This window comes from Balaenoptera ricei, chromosome 2 (genome assembly GCF_028023285.1).
Source record: "Balaenoptera ricei isolate mBalRic1 chromosome 2, mBalRic1.hap2, whole genome shotgun sequence".
NCBI classification, from domain to species: Eukaryota; Metazoa; Chordata; class Mammalia; order Artiodactyla; family Balaenopteridae; genus Balaenoptera; species Balaenoptera ricei.
Window position 1 is genome coordinate 161,205,387 of NC_082640.1, and position 19,055 is coordinate 161,224,441.

A 19,055-nucleotide genomic window follows, 5' to 3' on the forward strand; every position below is an offset into this window, starting at 1 on the left:
GCTGCTGTTGCCGAGATTAAAAAAATCCTCTTGCCTTGATTTCTTTCCCCTTATAGAAGGGGAGGTGAACAGGCAAGACAATGGTTGAGAAGTACCCAGCGGTGGGAAGTTGCCCAGGACTGTTTCCGGAGAAGGAAGAAGCAGGGCTCTGAAGTCAGGGCTGGAGGGTTATCTGGATGGAGGGGGGGAGACCTTTGATCTTCAAGAGACTAAACCTCATTTCCAGAGCTTCCTCTAGCTGGAGGCAGTTTCCTGACCTTTCAGGGGTGTTCTCATGGGGGCTGGGGACACAACAAGGTGCTTATTTACTTGGACCCAATTGGGGGACCAATTTAGCCAAACAACTGGTTAAACTGATTTGGCCCCCAGAGAACTGAGCCGCAATCAATGCAGTCAAATGGATTGTACCAGTTGTACTGAAAATAGAACATAAAGCAAATGGTTTTCCCACTGTCCCTCCCCAGTCCTTCCTATCAGAGTGGTCACACCTACAGGAGCATGTGTTAATTCTCTGGTTTCTCATGGGGCAGATGTCTGATTCAGACTTCGAGAAACTAGGGATGGACTCCGGGTCTTTCCAATAGAAGAAGATCCTTCCCCTTGTTCAGGGAATGTTGATTGACAGCATGTGCCGGACTCTGCGCTCAGCATGGGCAGCGCAGTCCCCTCCCCCTTGGGGGGAGCCCTGGTGCTGAGTCCTTAACTGGGCTCACTAATCCCAGAGCCTCAGCTCTCACTTCCTTTCTATCCCCGTGTTACTACTGCATTTCTTCAGTGTTCTGCCGTATGTTATTCCCCGGTTGTTACTCGGCTGCTTGATCCTTGAATACTGCCTGGGAAGCCCAGTGATCGCAGCCGTCCAAAGGCCATTAAGAAAAAGTAATCCAAGGCACAGTCACGGAGCCACAGACAGTGAGATGCAGCTTCAAGAGAGGAGACTATAAAGGATTTCACTGAAGAATTAATATTTCCTTTTGGAGTCTTAGTTCCTTCTCAGATGAGGGAGTCAGCTCTCATCCATGTATCAGCTCTGCAGGGTGGGACCATAGGGATTTGCAGTGATCTCTCTGTTTCTTTCCTTTCAGTATTCAAGGAGAAGCCGAAACATCCCCCCAGCAGGGCCCAATCCCTAAGCTATGCCTTGGCATCCCCTGATGCTTCATACTTAAGTTCCATCGTCCGACTCTTCAAAAACCTCAACTTTGTGCTGCTTATCATCACCTATGGTAAGATACAGATGTGTCCAGGAGTGTAATGGAACTGGGAGTGTGAGAAGAGAGGCCTGATGTGTCTGTGCATCTTACTGTTTCCAAATCCCAAATGTATATGTAAAGTCATCGTTTAGGGTCAACCAGAAGAGACAGCTCTGTCTCAGGGTCTTTGATGTTGGGTTACCTAGACAACCATTCCTTCCCATATCAAGTTGTCTGGCAAAATGCCTGCTGATCCTCCGAGTCTTATCTCAGTATGACTGCTGTAAAGCAGTATTAGGTGACCTTTCCTCTTTTATTGTGCTGTTCCTGGTACATCTTAACACTTACCATTAAAAAAAAAAAAAGATTATTTCCAGGTCTGTTTTCCCACTAAACTGGGAACTCCCTGAGAGTAGGGATTTATGTCTTTTTATCTTTATAATTCCTCAGCAGTGGCCAGCCTGGAGTAGATACTCCAACAGTTATTAAATGAGTGATTGAATGAACGAGTGGATGGATATTTATATGAGTCTTGTGACATGAATCACTCTCCAGCCAATCCTTCATCTTGGAACAGTGCTCCTTTTTTACCTGAATGCAAGACAACATCCCTCTTTCATTTCATTTTCTTGGCTTTGGTAAGATAAATTTCAATATTTATGCTGGTGTATTGGCTTGCCTTTCCAGCAAGGTGTTTGCTGCATCTTCAGTCTAACGTTTAATGAGAATGTTGTTCTAGACAGGGGCAAGGACAGAACCTCAGGGCATTCCATTAAAGGTGTCTTTACAGATCCACCCAGCTCTGCTGCTATCCAGCCTACCCTTGACCATTTAACCCTCCAGTTTGTTTGATTAAAATCAAGAGTATATCATGCTCAGTAACCAGAAGAAGAAAAGAAATGAGATTGGTTGACGTGACTTATTCTTAGTGAAACCCCAGTTGGCTATAACCTCACGTTTTCTCTAGGCTCCCAAACTGTATCTTACAACAATACTAGCATTTAACTATGTGCCAAGACTTTTTATATATTATTTTATTTAACTCTCACCACACCAGTGAGAGGTAAATAGTATAATTTTCCCCATTTAACAGATGAGGAAACAAACTCAGAGAGATTAGGTAATAGCTCAAGAACACACAGTTTTCAAAGGGCAGAGCCAGGATTCAAGTACAGATTTGTCAGACTCCAAAGCCTATACTCCTGATCCGTGATTGCCTATGCTCCTTCCTTGAATTGTACCAGGGCTTCACTTTAGGCTTATCAATGCCCTTCACCTGAATTAAAGTGTTTATCTGCTGAAGCATTAGATAAGAGGTGGTATCATCCACAGTAGAGAGGCACACCTGGTTTTTCAGGCGTATGCACAGATTAGGTGACCTCTCATCTGGAATAGCCCCAGGTACCCACGTTAGTCTCCAGGGCCTCTAGTCTCCATTCTTCCTTCTCTCCAGCTTCTCAGTTCTGAGTATGTCTCTGCATTCATTCACAAAACAAAGAGAAAGTTTCCAATACTTAGGATGGCCAGCTAAAGATATTATGAGTTGCCCATCACTGAGAGGTATTCAAGTGTAGGTGGAACAACCACTTAGTGAGGATATTGTGGGGAACATCAGGCTATAGATGGATAGTGAAACCTGATGATCTTTGGGTTCCCTTCCAGACTCAGGATTCCATGCCTCTAAGAACTTTCACTTTTCCCTAGAGTTAAACATCTTGAGTGCATCAACCTTTGACCACCATAAACCTTACGGCATCTGACAACAGGGCATTTGAGGCTTACCTTGGAACCTCAGGGCAGATGAGTGCTTAATAAATATCTTCTGTGAACGAGAGTGGTGATGGTGGCAATAACCGGGCAATGGCCTTATTCCAGAGGCTGAGGTCTTCAGTTCTGGACGCTGTTTATGGCAGGGTCAGGTCACTGACCCATGATAGCAAGAAATAAGAACAAAATGTACCAGGAACAGTGCTGCTTCTGGTCGCTGTGGCTCAGCTCTGGGCCATGCTCTAGGGGCAAAGCAACTCCTTTTCCTTCCATCTTGTACGGCTGGTTGCTTATATGGTCTTCAATCTGGCAGAGTGGCGTTAATCCTATGGTCTGGACACTCTGCCTTAATCTATTTGGTTAAGTGATAACACAGGGAATAAATGGGTTAGCACCTCTGGAATGGTGGAGTGAGGACCTTGCATCGTCTGTTCCTCCGTGAAAACAAGAACAACACTGGCAGACATTATCAAAATCAGTTGTTTCAGGGTTCTTAACCAAAGGCTTGAAACAATCCAGTGAGCATCTATTCAAGACAAATATCTAAATAACAGTAAAGTAGCAAGCTTTGTATTTTAACTTGTCCTATTCCGATCCCCTCTTCCAGGCTCTGTGGTAGCCTTGAAAACCAGCAGCCTCCCAGACATGGTAGCTGTGAAAACTAGCAGCCTCACAGCCACTGGAGGGGGCCAAACAATTATGGAGCTCCCCCAGAAGTCCCATCCCTAGGTCACTATTTGACTTCTGTGGCAGTTCCCTGCAAAGGCCCCATTCAGAGGATTTGCCTATATTTGACCTGACTCAGAGCTTTCTCAGTGGGAAAGCGCTATTTCCAGGGCATTTGTTGAAAGCGATCACTGTTTAACATCACAGCTGCCTGAGGTAGCAATACCGGTTGGTGTAATCAAGAGGCTGACCAAAGATGTTGAAAGGAAAATCTGGAGAATGAGATGTCCAGGGGGCTTTGGAAAGCTCTGACATATTCTTAGGAATCTAGAAATCCACATGCACATGCAGAGTTGTGCACATGCCCAGGAAAGACCCGAGAAAGCCCTGAAGTCTCACCTCTGGCTGAACTTGAGGCTCTGTGTAAGCAGAAAGGGAGGGCTAAGGCAGAGTTGTCACCACCCTGCTGGAGCATCACAGGCGAGTCCCAATGCACACATAGAGGTCCTCAGCAAAGGTGGGAGACTTGTGGGCTTAAAGTATTTAAGGAAATCCCTGTCTAATCATTAGCTCAAAACTAAGCTAGTGGAGCAGAAACCTCAGTGGCTGCACATGACAAAGAACACAGACTTTACAAAATGAGTCCAGGAAAGTCAGTGAACAAACAGCAGCAACAGTAACAAATCCTGGGGCAAGAGGAGAATCTCATTTCTAGAGTTGACATTATATTTAAAATGTCCAGTTTCAACACAAAAATATGAGACATGCAAAGAAACAGGAAAGCAGGGCCCATACATAGTTAGAAAACTGTTCCTGAGGAAGCCCAGAGGTTGGACATAACAGAAAAAGATAGTAGCTCAGCTATTATAAGTATATTCAAGAACTAAAGGAAACCAGTGTGTAAAGAATGAAAGAAAAGTAGAGAATGATGTCTCACCAAATAGGGAATATCAAGAAAGACAAATCAAAAAGAACCAAATATAAATTCTAGAGTTGAAAATACAATAACTGAAATGAAAAACTCACTAGAAGGTTCAGCACTAGATTTGAGCTGGCAGAAAAAAGAATCAGTTAACTTGAAGATAGGTCAAATGCAATTATCCTGTCTGGGGAACAGAAAGAAAAAAGAAAGAAGAAAAATGAGCAGATCCTCATAGACCTGTGGGAAACCATCAAGCATACCAACACATGCCTAACAGGAGTCCCAGAAGAAGAGGAGAGAGAAACAGGGTGGAAGTAAATTGCCATTAAATTGAGACGGTGCTAAACTAGAAAAACAGTTCACTTCTGTGCCTCTGGAAGCATTTGACTCGGTTGTGTATAGATAGAATTTATTAACATTTTTCTCAAAGGCCTGAGGTGATCCCAGTGAGGAGTTAAACTAATCTGGTTGTTTGTACACATTTCATTATAGTCAGAGAACCACAAGCCTTATTTTTGTGGTATAGAATTAGACTTGGTGACAGGGATCTTTGCCAACAAGGAAATGGTTCTTAGGCTGAATCACAGATTTGGGAAAACATGTTATTGAGCCTTTACTCTGTGTCAGGCACCATGTGAAGTGCTTCATATGCATTATCTCATTTAATCTTCAAAAGAAACCCATGAACTAGGTGTTCAACTGCTCCATTTTATACCTGAAAAAACTGAGGCTCTGATTGAGCTCCTTGTCCGTAATTAGACAGCTAGCAAGCAACAGAGCTTAGATATAAACTTCTGTCTGTCTGAGATCAAAGCCTATCTTCCTAACCACCGCACCATTTCGCCTTCCCGTGCAGAAAGGAGCCTCTTGGAGACAGAGCCAGGGGTCTGTTTTCAGCCTCACTCGACTGAGTAGCCACTGGGTCTATCTAGCAGGGGTGGTAGTGGTGTATGTCCTTCCTCAGATTCAGTCCTCAGACCAATGGCCTTTCTTCTGAGATGAGGGTCTGGAGTTCTGGGGTTTAGAAGCAGGACCTATACCTACACTGACCGGCCATCTTTGGGACTTGGGGATGGTGAGGTTTCATCCGTAGTGTGTCTCTCTAAGGGTTACAGGTCATGTAAAGGCAGTGTTTGGCACTCAGTCCACCTAAGAATCCCTGCTTTCTTCTCCCACTATATCTTTGCTCCAGATTAAAAATGCACACACAACCAAAAAAACCCTCTATAAATTCAACTAAATCCTTTGAGACCTCCCAGAATTCCTCCCACCTTCCATGCAGTTTCAGGTTGAGCTTTGAAGAGGGAAACGGTTCACAGTTTATATATACACACATATAACCATGTAGTGCATATGTACATTATATAGTACATATGATGTTCCTACTTTCCTCTGAATTATAAACACTTAAGAGCATGTAGTTGGGAATCAAGCAGTTGATAGTGTTTCATGGAGGTATTTGCTGGATCTGGGTGGACATGTTTTGGAGTAAGAGCCTTGACTGGGGGACCCGTGAGTTCAGAGTTGGTACATAAGGAATATAAGGTCTAAGTTTTAGTGTCAGCTCTGCTAATTACTGAGTGTACCACCTTCACCCATCCTGTGCCCATCGTGTGCCTCTCTAAGAACCACCCCTCAGAAAAGAGTAATAACATTTGCTTCCCATTGGAGTTCCCTGGATGGAAATGAAAGCTTTTAAAGTAATTGTGAATCAAAACACTGTGTGCAGCCACAATGCTGTTGTGTTGGTAAACTTGCCCATTTCCTACAGTCTTTTTGTTTTTTTGAATGAACTAGATTTCCACACGTAGGGAGTAGCTCTCGTGCAGCTGGTGGGATGTCCAGTATTGTACTGGTAGTGACTTTCCAAGTGCTTCTCCAAGCTGCTGAGTCAGCTGCCCCGAGCTAAGGTGCGGTGATACAGTAAAGGCTTTGGAGGAATGCCAGTGCCGCTGCCTTTTCCCCATGGGCTTCTGGCCACACTCTTAGAGGTAGGTTTCAGACATAAATTAAGGGCCATCCGGCTAAGTTGGAATTTCAGATCCACAACAAATTCTTTTTTAGTATAAACATGTCCCACAACTATTTGAAGCATTCTTATGCTGAAATTCAAATTTAATTGGGTGTGCTGTTTGTTTTTGTTTTTTTCCTAAATCTAGCAGCCCAATTTAGAGGGAAGGAGGTGCAGAGGCTGGGTTTGTGCTTGATGTTGCTGAAATATCACAGGAATGAGAAACTACCGCCGCCTCTAGCAAAATACCCTCCCTATTCTAACATGGCACCGCAGGAAGACACAGGGCTGGAAGCAGATTCTCAGTGGGTCCACCAGAGCCTGGGGCTGGGCAGGTCCTGTGGTGAGCGTCAGCCACGGGGCGTGGGGTGGGGTGAAGTAAGGACCTTTCTTTGGCTCCTCCTCGGATCTCCAGGCCTTGCTTTCACATGGCTTCCCTAACGTCTTTGCATTGATGACGAATGCCTGCCCGTGGTAAACAGATTGGTGAAAGGCTCCTCTTCTGGAGAGTGGCCTCCAAGGGATTACTCTTCCCTGTCATCCCCCAGCCTTGCCTCCAGCTATGCTTCTGAAGAATCTGTGCAGTGTTGGGCATCTGAATTCAGAGCCTCAACATGTGTCCTGAGGACACCTTTCCTTTCCTTGGGGCTCTCAAAGGCTTTACACTGCCCGACCTGGGCAGGGGCTTTGTGCCCCCTCAAGATGCTGGCTTCAGGGTGGGTATAAGATCCTTCTGGGATTCCCTGGAGCTTTGCCGAGGTCAGGCTGGCCCTTTAAAAAGAGGGTTTCCTACAAGTTCAGAAAGGACAAAAGGGAAATGAACACAGAGTAACCAGAACCCAGAGATGGGATCTGGGATCAGTGTTTCCCACGCTGGCCTGATGATAGAGTCCCCTGGGGTGCTGGGTGGCGTGTGCCTCGATTCCTGCCTCTCTTCTGGAAAGTCAAATTCAGATAGTCTGGTCCGGGCCTGGGAATCTGCTTTTCACAAGCATTCCTGGAGATTCTGGTTTGCAGCAGGGTTGAGAACCTCTAAAGTAGGTGTGCTATGGGTGATTCTCTTGAAGCCCCTTCCCATCCCAGCTGCCTCCATGTTAACCCCAGCCTCTGACAGCCTGGACCTGGTCTGTGATCTTCCTATGCCCAAGGCCATTTATCCCCAAGTTTAAGAAATGCCAAGGGTTTTTGTTGTGTTGTTGTTAAAATGCGGATTCCTAGCCCCAATCCAGGGGAATCAGATTTAGTTGGTCCAGGGTGCAGCCCAGGAATCTGCATTTTTAGACTCTGAGGCTTTCTAATGCCAGTGGTTTCTAAATGCCACCACCCTTTGAAAAAAATTAGTCTTGACACAGGAGAGAAACTCAGAGTGATGACAAGTCAGTCCCTTCTGCCTTCCTAAAGCTCACCCCCTCAGTGACCTGCACTTCTCCCAGGTGGCTGATACCAGGGGTGACCAGGCCTTTCAGGGGCCATCACATTTCCTCACCTGGCAGGCTTACCTTGTTGGGGATGATCATACCCGAATATAACACAGTCACCTGCATTCCTGTAAGAGGTACTTATGCACAGGGCAGAGCACACATTTCATTCCTGCCCTTCAGTGTGGACACCGGAACCTTTGGTTTGGGCAGTGGAGAGGACTTGTGCCGTTTAACTGTGTCTGGCAACCTTTGGCAGTATGGGAGGGACATCTAGATTCAAGAGTGATTCAGAATTTCTAATTCCTTTAAGGTTGGACTGTAGAAAGAATTGGAAAGAATGGTAGCCTTCCAGGGTGAACCCCTGCTCCCCTCCACATCCTCCCTACCTTAGCCCTGATTCCTTCTCCTGTCTGGCTGGGAGCAGGGGATGGTTACTGGTAAACCAAACTAGTCTAGCAGAGCCAGTAGGTCTCAAACTTTGAGGCTTATCAGAGTTACCTGGAGGGCTTGTTCAAACACAGATTGCCTGAGGAACCCCACTCCCAGTGTCTACAGCAGGAGGTCTGGGTGGGGTCAGGATTTGCATTTCTAACAAGCTGCCGGGGATGCTGATCTGGAAGTGATTTCTCTAAACCTTTAAGCCTCACAAAGCTGCTCAGCCTCTATAGCCTGGGTTAGCCTGATCAGGACTGTTTCTCCACATTTTTCAGGGTCAGGAAAGTGCTGGTGTTTGAAGTGGGGTTTTTTTCTCCCAGTCCTCCTGGATTTCGCAGTTTCCTGAGGATTCTGCCCTCCTCGTTCATTCCAGGTGGGCACAAGCTGAGCTTGACCTCGTGTATGCCCAGGCCCCTGGCCCTGTTAGGCTGAGGGGCAGGAAGGGGGCTGAGTTCATCCTCCTCCCTGCACGCTTCTCCCCGACACCCGCCCACATTTCAGGAATGTGTCTCCTTGTGGGCTCTCTTGACCCAGGAATGGAGTTTCCGAGTGGCTGGGTGTGTGGTATGAAGGTGAGGCGGGTATGCTTGTTGGGTGAGAAGTTGCCGAGAGTCTCAGAGTCCTCCTGACCATGAGTGTGGCAGTTGCAGTCACAGTTGGTGACACCTCTGGGTTTGCCGACTGACTGTGGCCCTGTGCCCCTCAGGCGGTGGCATTGAGCTCAACCTTGTTGCATCCCTGAGGTGACCTGGCTGGGAGAGGCTGGGGCACGAAATTGCCAGTAACCTGAGCTGGGGAAATCATTGAGGATCAGTTCTGTAAGGTTATGAAATCAAAGGTTTAAGATGGAGGACCTGGAGTCCATACAGTCTGGGTTTGAATCGAACCCTGCCTCTTACTACCCGTGTGATGGTGGGAAGGGCAAACCAAACTCCCTTCCCCATTTTGCAGGAGAATTTGACCTTCACTTAACTTTGTATCTCATTCCTCCAGGAACCTGACAAAGGGAGTAAGTCAACTGCATTTAGGCAACACATTGCTTCTGATAAGAATGACCTATTGTGATATAAATGACTGCAAGTGAGCTGGGCGATCTTCTTACCCCTGTTGGGAAGCCATTCTTTGTGCTTCTCTTTCCACTGGCCTGTCCTTTATGGAGATCCTGGTAGCTATGCCTGTGGACGAGTCACAAGCAATAGTGGCTCCTGGGAAGGGTTAAGCCAGGGTGGGTGCCATACCACCTTTCTCTGTGTTGAGCTGTCACCTCGGGGGCAAAAGAGAATAGCTTCTGAATGGCTGTATGGACTGGGGTTCTGTGGACTGGCTCCGGTGAAGAGGAGCTCCCGAGGCTGCCCTGTCTATGAACTGTGTCCTCTCTTACATGCTGCTAAGTGGACCTAATGCCAGGTGTGCCAGTGGTAGTTGTGTGAGCCTCAAAATTAGTCAAAATTAAAAAGACTCCTGGTGGGCCTTCCAGAGTAACCTCTGTATTTGTTTTTAAAATCTGTGTGCATTTTTCTTACCTACAAAATGGGAATGAGAATATTAGCTACTTTCTAGGATTATTATGAGGATTGTAAGGTGTTTAGAAAAGTGCCTAGTACATAAGTGTATGCTACTGCCATCACCACCACCATCACCACCACCATTACCATCATCACCACCGTCACCACTACCACCAGCACCATCACCACCATCATCATCACCATCATTATGAAGGGAGGGCAGAAGGCCCTTCTCCTTTGGATCAGTTTCAGTCTCATCTTAGTTACTAAGTCACTGTATGGCTTTTGACAAATAACCTTATCTTCTAAGGACAGATTCTTACAGTATATGCTAGGTGCCCCATTTATTTCTTGGATGAATCAATAAATTAGGAGAGTCAACTAAATGCTCTTTAGGGTCCTTTATGGTTTTTTTTTTTTTTTTTTTAATTTGTTTTTCAATTTTTTTTTTTTTTTAAAGTTACATTTAGTTGCCTTGGAAATATATTTATTTATTTTATTTTATTTTTGACTGTGTTGGGTCTTCAGTTCGTGCGAGGGCTTTCTCTAGTTGCGGCAAGCGGGGGCCACTCTTCATCGCGGTGCGGGGACCACTCTTCATCGCGGTGCGCGGGCCTTTCACTATCGCGGCCCCTCCCGTTGCGGGGCACAGGCTCCAAACGCGCAGGCTCAGTAGTTGTGGCTCACGGGCCCAGCTGCTCCGCGGCATGTGGGATCTTCCCAGACCAGGGCTCGAACCCGTGTCCCCTGCATTAGCAGGCAGATTCTCAACCACTGCGCCACCAGGGAAGCCCCCCTTTATGGTTTTGAATATAAGATTTTGTGTGATGTTGAATCTGAGAAAAAAGTTGGAGGGATGTGGAAAGAGGTGAGAATCTACCTGCAGAGGGAGTGTTGTCAGGGGTCAGAGGTCTGGAGCATTCTGGTGAGAGGACAGGTCATCAGGAGGAGGTAGAAGGGGTCCAGTACTTCTGCTGGCCCCTTAGGTCAGGCCAGCGCTTAAGAGGAATGTAGATGGCTCTGACTTGGGAGTAATACTTTCTGGAGCCTGTGTTTCCAGGACAGGGATAAAGGGATGAGAGGGCAGTGGTGTGTGGCTAAGAAGAGGTTCAAATGGTTAGTTTTGGTTGTTTTGGAGTATTTCTTCTTGAAACACTACCTCCAGTGGCAACAAGGATGAGGATTTCTTTCTTTTTTTTTTTTTTTAATTTTTCTAGATTATACTCCATTTAAAGTCATTAGAGAGTGCTTGGGTTTTTTTTTTTTTTTTTTTTAAGATAGTAATCATCTTTTCTTTTTAAATTTTATTTATTTATTTTTGGCTGTGTTGGGTCTTTCGTTTCCGTGTGAGGGCTTTCTCTAGTTGTGGCAAGCGAGGGCCACTCTTCATCGCGGTGCGCGGGCCTCTCACTATCGTGGCCTCTCTGGTTGCGGAGCACAGCCTCCAGACGCGCAGGCTCAGTAGTTGTGGCTCACGGGCCCAGTTGCTCCGCGGCATGTGGGATCTTCCCAGACCAGGGCTCGAACCCGTGTCCCCTGCATTGGCAGGTGGATTCTCAACCACTGCACCACCAGGGAAGCCCAAGGATGAGGATTTCTGGCCTCCCTCACCACTGTGGGGAGAAGCCCGCAATGGCCCCAACAGGAGAATGACCCTAATACTGTGTTTCTCCCTCCCTCCTTCAGGTCTGAATGCTGGTGCTTTTTATGCCTTGTCCACTCTGCTGAATCGCATGGTGATCTTGCACTACCCGGTAAGGGTGTTCCCTAAGCTTGCTGGGCCCTGAGAGAAGGAGGTTTCTGGTCTGTCTGGGCAGGAGCTGGGGTGGCAGCGTGGTATGGTGTGTGCTTCTGAGATTTGGAGGGAGGCGGCCCTGGGTCTCAGCCCCAGCTCCGGTGGTCCTTAGCTGTGTAATAAGCTGGTTAGTGCCTTGAGCTCTCATTCTCTTTTCTGTAAAGGAAGCCTAATTACTTACTGAAAGATTGATTTTAGGATTAGAAAGTAAATAATAAGGTTTATATATGTAAAGCGCATAGCATGGTGCCTGGCAACACAGTAGGTAAACATATATACACATAGAATCACATATGAAATAAACTTAGCTGTGAAATATGGGCAAGATTTAATTTTAAAGTCTTATTTGCTCAGCAGAAAGCATGTTTTAAATGTTTCCAGAACCAGCGAGGGCTGGATACTGGGAATGGGACACTGAGTATCCTGGAGTCGGGATCCCGGGTCCAGCCCTCTTCTGAAAGGTTGAGGGTCTCACGCTTGTGGGAGGGGTGAGCCATCGTGGCTGAGCGTTCCAGTGTTGGAGGTTGACAGGTCTGAGTTCACATCCTGCCTCTGCTCTTACTAAAGGCCTCATGACCTTGGGCTAGTAGGTTAATTTCACTGTGCCTCAGTGTCTTCATCTGTAAAATGGAGAATATTGATTAACCTTCTGGTGGGGAATTAGGAGAATTAAATGAGATGATGCTATAAAATCCTGGCTTTGAATAAACGCTCAAAAATATATAATTATTATCTTCCTATCTCTTCAAAAGTGATAACTGAAAAAACCTAAGTATGGAATGTTTGGATATACATAATTCAGTTTTTCCATCTGTGAAACGGGAATAATGATAAAGGTTTGCTATAAGGTTTACATTTAAAGAAATCCATCTAAAAGTGGTTTCTAAGGACAGAATTTGGTTCACCCCAGCATCTAGTATAATGCACACACATCCAGGGTTATATTATGTTGGGAGGAGCAATTATTCTAGGATTCTCTCTCCACTGGCAGCTTCTTACAGGCCATCTTGTCCTGATACTTTCTGAGAATCGGCTCTAATGAAGCCGGAGTTACTTGCCTTTGCCCCTTTGCCCTCTGCTGACTGCACCCTGTCAGATATCTTGTCCCATCACTGAGCAGTCACTGGGGCTGTGGTTTCCCCAGGGCGAAGAAGTGAATGCTGGAAGAATCGGCCTGACCATCGTCATTTCAGGAATGCTTGGGGCTATGATCTCAGGTATCTGGCTGGATAGGACCAAAACCTACAAGTAAGTGACTCTTCCTCTTGGACTGAATCGGGGACCCTTGTCTTGAAATGACATATTCATTAGCAACACGGCTCCAAAGATGTGGGTTTCGTAGCTGGGGGTCTGAGTGGTCAAGTGGGGAGTTCAAATGTATCTTCTCTGAGCCTCAGTTTCCCCATTTATAAAATGAGGGAAGCAATGCCTGCCCTGTGGGGATCGTAGGAAGGTTAGAGATAAGGCACATGAGGCCTGTCAGAGTTCCATCCCCCAAGTAGCTTGTGGAAGGAGCAGAGGAAGGAGAAAATAAATGTGGAAAAGCATCAACAGTTGGACAGTTCGTGGAAACTCCACAGAGTGGGGACGAGGAGGTGGTTCCCCTGCCCTGTTCCCATAGCTCCCCTGTGGAGCCCATGGGGTTAACCAAGGTGCTCTGTGCTTCCAACAATTTACAGTGTGTTATTTTGCAATTGCTTCCACTTCATTGGTAAGTATTACGACATGCTTTAGTCCTGATTGCCCAGTGCATTTCTAATAGCCACGAAGATTTTAGTGGATGTCAGGCTAATCCAGGACGCTTACTAAAAATACAGATTCCTGGGCCCCACCCTCATGGATGCCAATTCAGTAGGGGAATCTGCATTTATAAAAATCAACCCGGATGCCTCAATTCAGTAGCCAGCCTTGAGGAAAATGCTCTGGAAACAGAGGCCCAACTTGTGTCTTTCTTGTGCTCCGCATGCACTGGGCACTCAATTAATGCTGGCCAGTAGGGCAGCTGCCAGGCCAGAGTTGTCCTGCTCTGGGGCCGATCAACATTCTGGGCTGCTTTGTCAAGGCCTCCAAAGTTCCCAGTGTCTGGAGGCAACAGACAGTCGCAGACCTGTTCTCTGCCACACAGATCCGCTTGTGAGGCTCTGGTCAGACCAGGGCTCTCTCTGTCTGCCTTTGTCAAAGGCCACCCCTGGGGATGTGGCTGCCTGGCTTGACACGACGAGGAGCCCAGCTGGGCTTAATTACTGCTGGTGGAGCTGGGCTGCCGCCTCGTCTTTGCCATATGTCAGTTGTTTGCTTTGGGCAGTGAGGACTGGCCACTCCCGAACCAGGGCACAGCAGCGTCCCCTTTTCTGGGCTTGCTGTGTGGCAAGAGAAGGGAGGGATTGGAATGTTGCCTGGGCGGGGATGTGGGCAGCCAGATGATTCAGGTGAACTAGAAAATATGGTGAAAATACAGGGAAAGGTCTGGGGAGGACACTGCAGAATCCTGCTGCCACCAGTTCCTAGTGTCACTGCATCCTGCAGTCAGCATGGGACAGTCTTCTCCCTGCTCTACTACTTAGGCAGAGAAAGGGTGAGAGAGCTCTGTCATCTGGTCATTTTGGTGCCAGTTTCCTTTTCCCTGAGCCTCCCAGATTTGTCCTGTTTGGTTTGGAGGCTGGAAATTGGATGGTCAGGTCCCTTTATCTCTGGCTGAGACTACAGTTTTGTAGACAGGCTAGTGGTTTAAGAAGAAGCTATATGTAAACAAATATGGGAAAGATGAGCTTGTGGGGTCAGTGAGGGAGATGGGTGTCCTTGGAGTTGGGTTCTGCAGAGGGGGAGGGACTGGATGTGGGGAGCAGGGGGAGGAGGGATGAAGCTCCTCTGCCCTCAGCAGCTGCTTTGAGGACCCAGGAGGGAAGGGCATCCTTCAGAGGCTGTTGGTCTTTTCCAAAGATGCAGCCCCATCCTGTGTTAGTATTCCTGTGTGTGGGAGTAGAGGGAGCACAGGTTTCAAATCCAACCTCTGGGTTCGAATCTTAGCTGTGCACTTCCTGGGCAGGTGACTTTGGACAAGTAACTTGACTGGTCTGAGCTCAGTTTCCTCATCTGTCATATTAGGAAGAGTCATACATCTCTTTTTTTCCTACCAGTTTTATTGAGATATAATTGACATACAGCATTGTATAAGTTTGAGGTATACAGCATAATGATTTGATTTACATACATCATGAAATGATTGTCGTGATAAGTTTAGTGAACATCCATCATCATATATAGATACAAAATTAAAGAAATAGAAAAAAAATTTCATGATGAGGACCCTTAGGATTTACTCTCAACAACTTGCGTGTATAACATACAGCAGTGTTCATTATATTTATCGTATTGTACATTACATCCCTAGTACTTACTTACAACTGGAAGTTTGTACATTTTGACTGCTTTCTTCCAATTCTCCCTCCCCCTACCCCATCCCCACCTCTGGTAACCACAAATCTGGTCTCTTTTTCTATGAGTTTTTCTATGAGTTTGCATGCTTGTTTGTGTTTGAAGTATTATTGACCTACTACACTATGTTAGTTCCTATACACAACATAGTGATTTGATGTTTCTATACATTTCAAAATGATCCCCAAGATAAATCTAATTTGGATCTGTCACCATACAAAGAGATTACATAGTTATTGACTGTATTCCCCACACCATACATTTCATTCCTTTGACTCATTTATTTTCTAACTGAAAGTTTGTACCTCTTAATCTCTCTCACCTGTTTCTTTCCTCTCCCCCATTCCTTCCCCTCTGACAACCATCTGTTTGTTCTCTGTATCTGTGACTCTGTTTCTGTTTTGTTTGTTCATTTGTTTTGCTGTTTAGATTCCACATATAAATGATATTATATAGTATTTGTCTTTCTCTGTCTAAATTATTTCACTTAGCATAATATCATCTAGGTCCATACATGTCGTTGCAAATGGCAAGATTTCATTCTTTTTTATGGCTGAAATATATGTATATGTACCACATCTTCTTTATCCATTTGTCTGTTGATGGGCACTTAGGTTGCTTCCATATCTTGGCTATTGTACATAATGCTACAGTGAATATAGGGGTAGTACATATATCTTTTTGAATTAGTGTTTTCATTTTCTTGGGATAAATGCTCAGGAGTGAAATTGCTGGATCATCTGGGTGTTCTATTTTAAAATTTTTCTGAGGAATCGCCGTCCTGTTTTCCATAGTGGCTGCACCAATTTATATTCCCACCAGCAGTTCACGAGGGTTCCCTTTTTCATGTACTTGTTGGCCATCTGTATGTCTTCTTTGGGAAAATGTCCATTCAGATCCTCTGCCCCCTTTTTAATTGGGTTGTTTGTTTTTTGATGTTGAGTTGTATTAGTTCTTTGTATATCTTGGATATTAACCCCTTATCAGATATGTCTTCTCCCATTCAATAGCTGGCCTTTTAATTTTGTTGATAGTTTCCTTTGCTGTGCAAAAGCTTTTTAGTTTGAAGTAGTCCCATTTGTTTGTTTTTTGCTTCTCTTTCCCTTGCCTGAGGAGATATATCAAAAAAAAATTACTAAGACTGATGTCAAACACTATACTGCCTATATTTTCTTCTAGAATTTTTGTGGTTTCAGGTCTTAAATTTAAGTCTAATCCATTTTGACTTTATTTTTCTGCATGGTGTGAGAGAGTAGTTGAGTTTGATTCTTTTGTGTATAGCCGTCCAGTTTTCCCAACACCATTTATTGAAGAGTCTGTCTTTTCCTCATTGTATGTTCTTGCCTCCTTTGTCATAGGTTAATTGCTCACATAAATGTGCGTTCATTTTTGAAACGCTATTCAGTTCCATTGATCTGTGTGTCTGTTTTTTGCCAGTACCATACTATTTTGATTACTATAGCTTTGTAGTATAGTTTGAAATCTGGGCAAACTGATACTTCTAGTTTTGTTCTACTTCCTTAAGATTGTTTTGGCTATTTGGGGTCTTTTGTATTTACATACAAATTTTAGAATTATTTGTTCTAATTCTGTGAAAAATTTCATTAGTGTTTTGATAGGAATTGCATTGAATCTGCTGATTGCCTTGGATTAGGTTGTTTATTTGAGATTTTTTTTTTTTGTTTCCTGAGACAGGCTTGTGTCACTATAAACTTGCTTCTTAGAACTGCTTTTCCTGTGTCCCATATATTTTATTATTTAATTAATTAATTAATTAATTATTTTGACTTGAAATATTCTTTATTTTGTAAACATCTGTGTTTAAAATAGATGAACCCTGCTCACAATTCATATCCTGGACCCAAGACACAGCACACAAAGTTCACAGGGAGGTGGTGGGGCTCAGGAGCAGGTGGAGTGCCTGGGGCTGTGCCGAGTCTCAAGACAACAGGTGCAAAGGTGGTGAGGAGTCAACAGGCAGGCACACCTGCTCAACAGTCTGGCACACCTGCTCAACAGTCTAAGGCCAGGTCCCAGGCTACCTCCGGGACCGGAGAAGTTTAGGGGTGAGAGGCTGACTCTGGTACCTCATGAGCATAGCTGCACCCTAAAATCCCAACCCCTCTCCTGCCCCATACCTCTCCCCAGCTGTGGCCGTTATGGATGGGGCTTCTCAGGCCATAGAATCCTAACCCCAAGTTTTCCCTTCCAGAACCCCTAGGGTACAGTAAAAATATAGTCCCTCTTCCCTGAGGGGGCTAGGAGAGAAAGGCAATGGTGCTCGGCCAGATCTTCAGGGAAAGCAGCGACACTGACCACAGGTTGGAGCCAATGGCCAGTATAACTTCCCCTCCCTCGAGTCCCTGGCTGAGGGCACACTGAGAGTTGGCACTGCTGACCTCCCCACCCCAGAGTGATGCTGCAATTTCTAACACCTGAGGAGTTAGTCCTCAAGGAAACATCCTCAGCTGTGGTCATGACTTCGTCCTAAAGAGTCAGCTCTTTACATTTCTCATTAGCCGACAATTTATAACTATTCCTGCCTTCCTTTTCCTTCCACTACGATAACTCATCCCCCATTCCTTCATCCTGAGCTACCCTCTCCTGCTCTCTCCTGATTTGATAAGAGTCAGAAGGAAAGGTTTGGTGATTTCATCCCCCAACCTTTTTTTCAGAAGAGTAAGGAAGTGGGGCTCTTAATTCTTCACATGTGTGTGTCCTGGATTTTAGTATTTAATTAGTGAATGTTCGATGCCTAGTTTTGTTTTCACTCCAGTGCCAGCCATGCAATGCAGCTTAAGACTGATCCTCCTCCCTAGGCTTCTCCCATCTTGGGAAGGTGGGGAGGAACGCTACTAGGGCTGGTAACTGACTTGTTCCCTCCTTAAAGGGTCTCCTGCAAACTACTCTTGGACCATATGGGGTTAAAGAAACTGCTTCCTGAAACAAAGGGCCCTGGAGGAGGGAGTCCGCTTCCCTCCACCTGTAGCCACAGTGCAGTTGGCAAACCCTCAAGCCTCTGAGTCAGGAGCTAGAGGAACAAGATGAGCACTTGGTCTTGAAGGCTGAAGGGAATAGCACCAAGCATTCCTACCCAGGGCTTGCCTGCTTTTTGCCCATGAGCTCCCTGCCCTTCTCCCACAAACTTTGGGTCTCGGGAAAGCCTTGAGAGCTGAAGGCTGGGCTCGGTGAAAGACCACCAGCATGGTTCTGTCACCTCTCACCTGCCAGGGTGGTGGGGAGATGCCCATCTTACATAAGAAATGGAAGATTGCTTTGGCTATTTGGGGTCTTTTGTGTTTCCATACAAATTGTGAAATTTTTTGTTCTAGTTCTGTGAAAAATGCCAGTGGTAATTTGGTAGGGATTGCATTGAATCTGTAGATTGCTTTGGGTAGTATAGTCATTTTCACAGTGTTGATTCTTCCAATCCAAGAACGTGGTATATCTCTCCATCTGTTTGTATCATCTTTAATTTCTTTCATCAGTGTCTTACAGTTTTCTGCATACAGGTCTTTTGTCTCCTTAGGTAGGTTTATTCCTAGGTATTTTATTCTTTTTGTTGCAATGGTAAGTGGGAGTGTTTCCTTAATTTCTCTTTCAGATTTTTCATCATTAGTGTATAGGAATGCAAGAGACTTCTGTGCATTAATTTTGTATCCTGCTACTTTACCAAATTCATTGATTAGCTCTAGTAGAACTACCGTATGACACAGCAATCCCACTACTGGGCATATACCCTGAGAAAACCATAATTCAAAAAGAGTCATGTACCACTATGTTCATTGCAGCTCTATTTACAATAGCCAGGACATGGAAGCAACCTAAGTGTCCATTGACAGATGAATGGATAAAGAAGATGTGGCACATATATACAACGGAATATTACTCAGCCATAAAAAGAA

The 19,055-nt window shown here is 45.4% G+C and overlaps 1 protein-coding gene across 2 annotated transcripts in view; it reads left to right on the plus strand.

The window, feature by feature from the left end:
• FLVCR2 (FLVCR choline and putative heme transporter 2) overlaps nucleotides 1-19,055 on the plus strand; it is a 65,327-nt gene that overhangs the window by 34,900 nt on the left and 11,372 nt on the right. For both annotated transcript variants that reach the window (XM_059914709.1, XM_059914710.1), the window contains exons 3-5: nucleotides 1,086-1,226; nucleotides 11,607-11,674; nucleotides 12,860-12,963. In XM_059914709.1, the coding sequence (XP_059770692.1) occupies nucleotides 1,086-1,226; nucleotides 11,607-11,674; nucleotides 12,860-12,963 (313 nt within the window). The remainder of the gene's footprint in view (nucleotides 1-1,085; nucleotides 1,227-11,606; nucleotides 11,675-12,859; nucleotides 12,964-19,055) is intronic.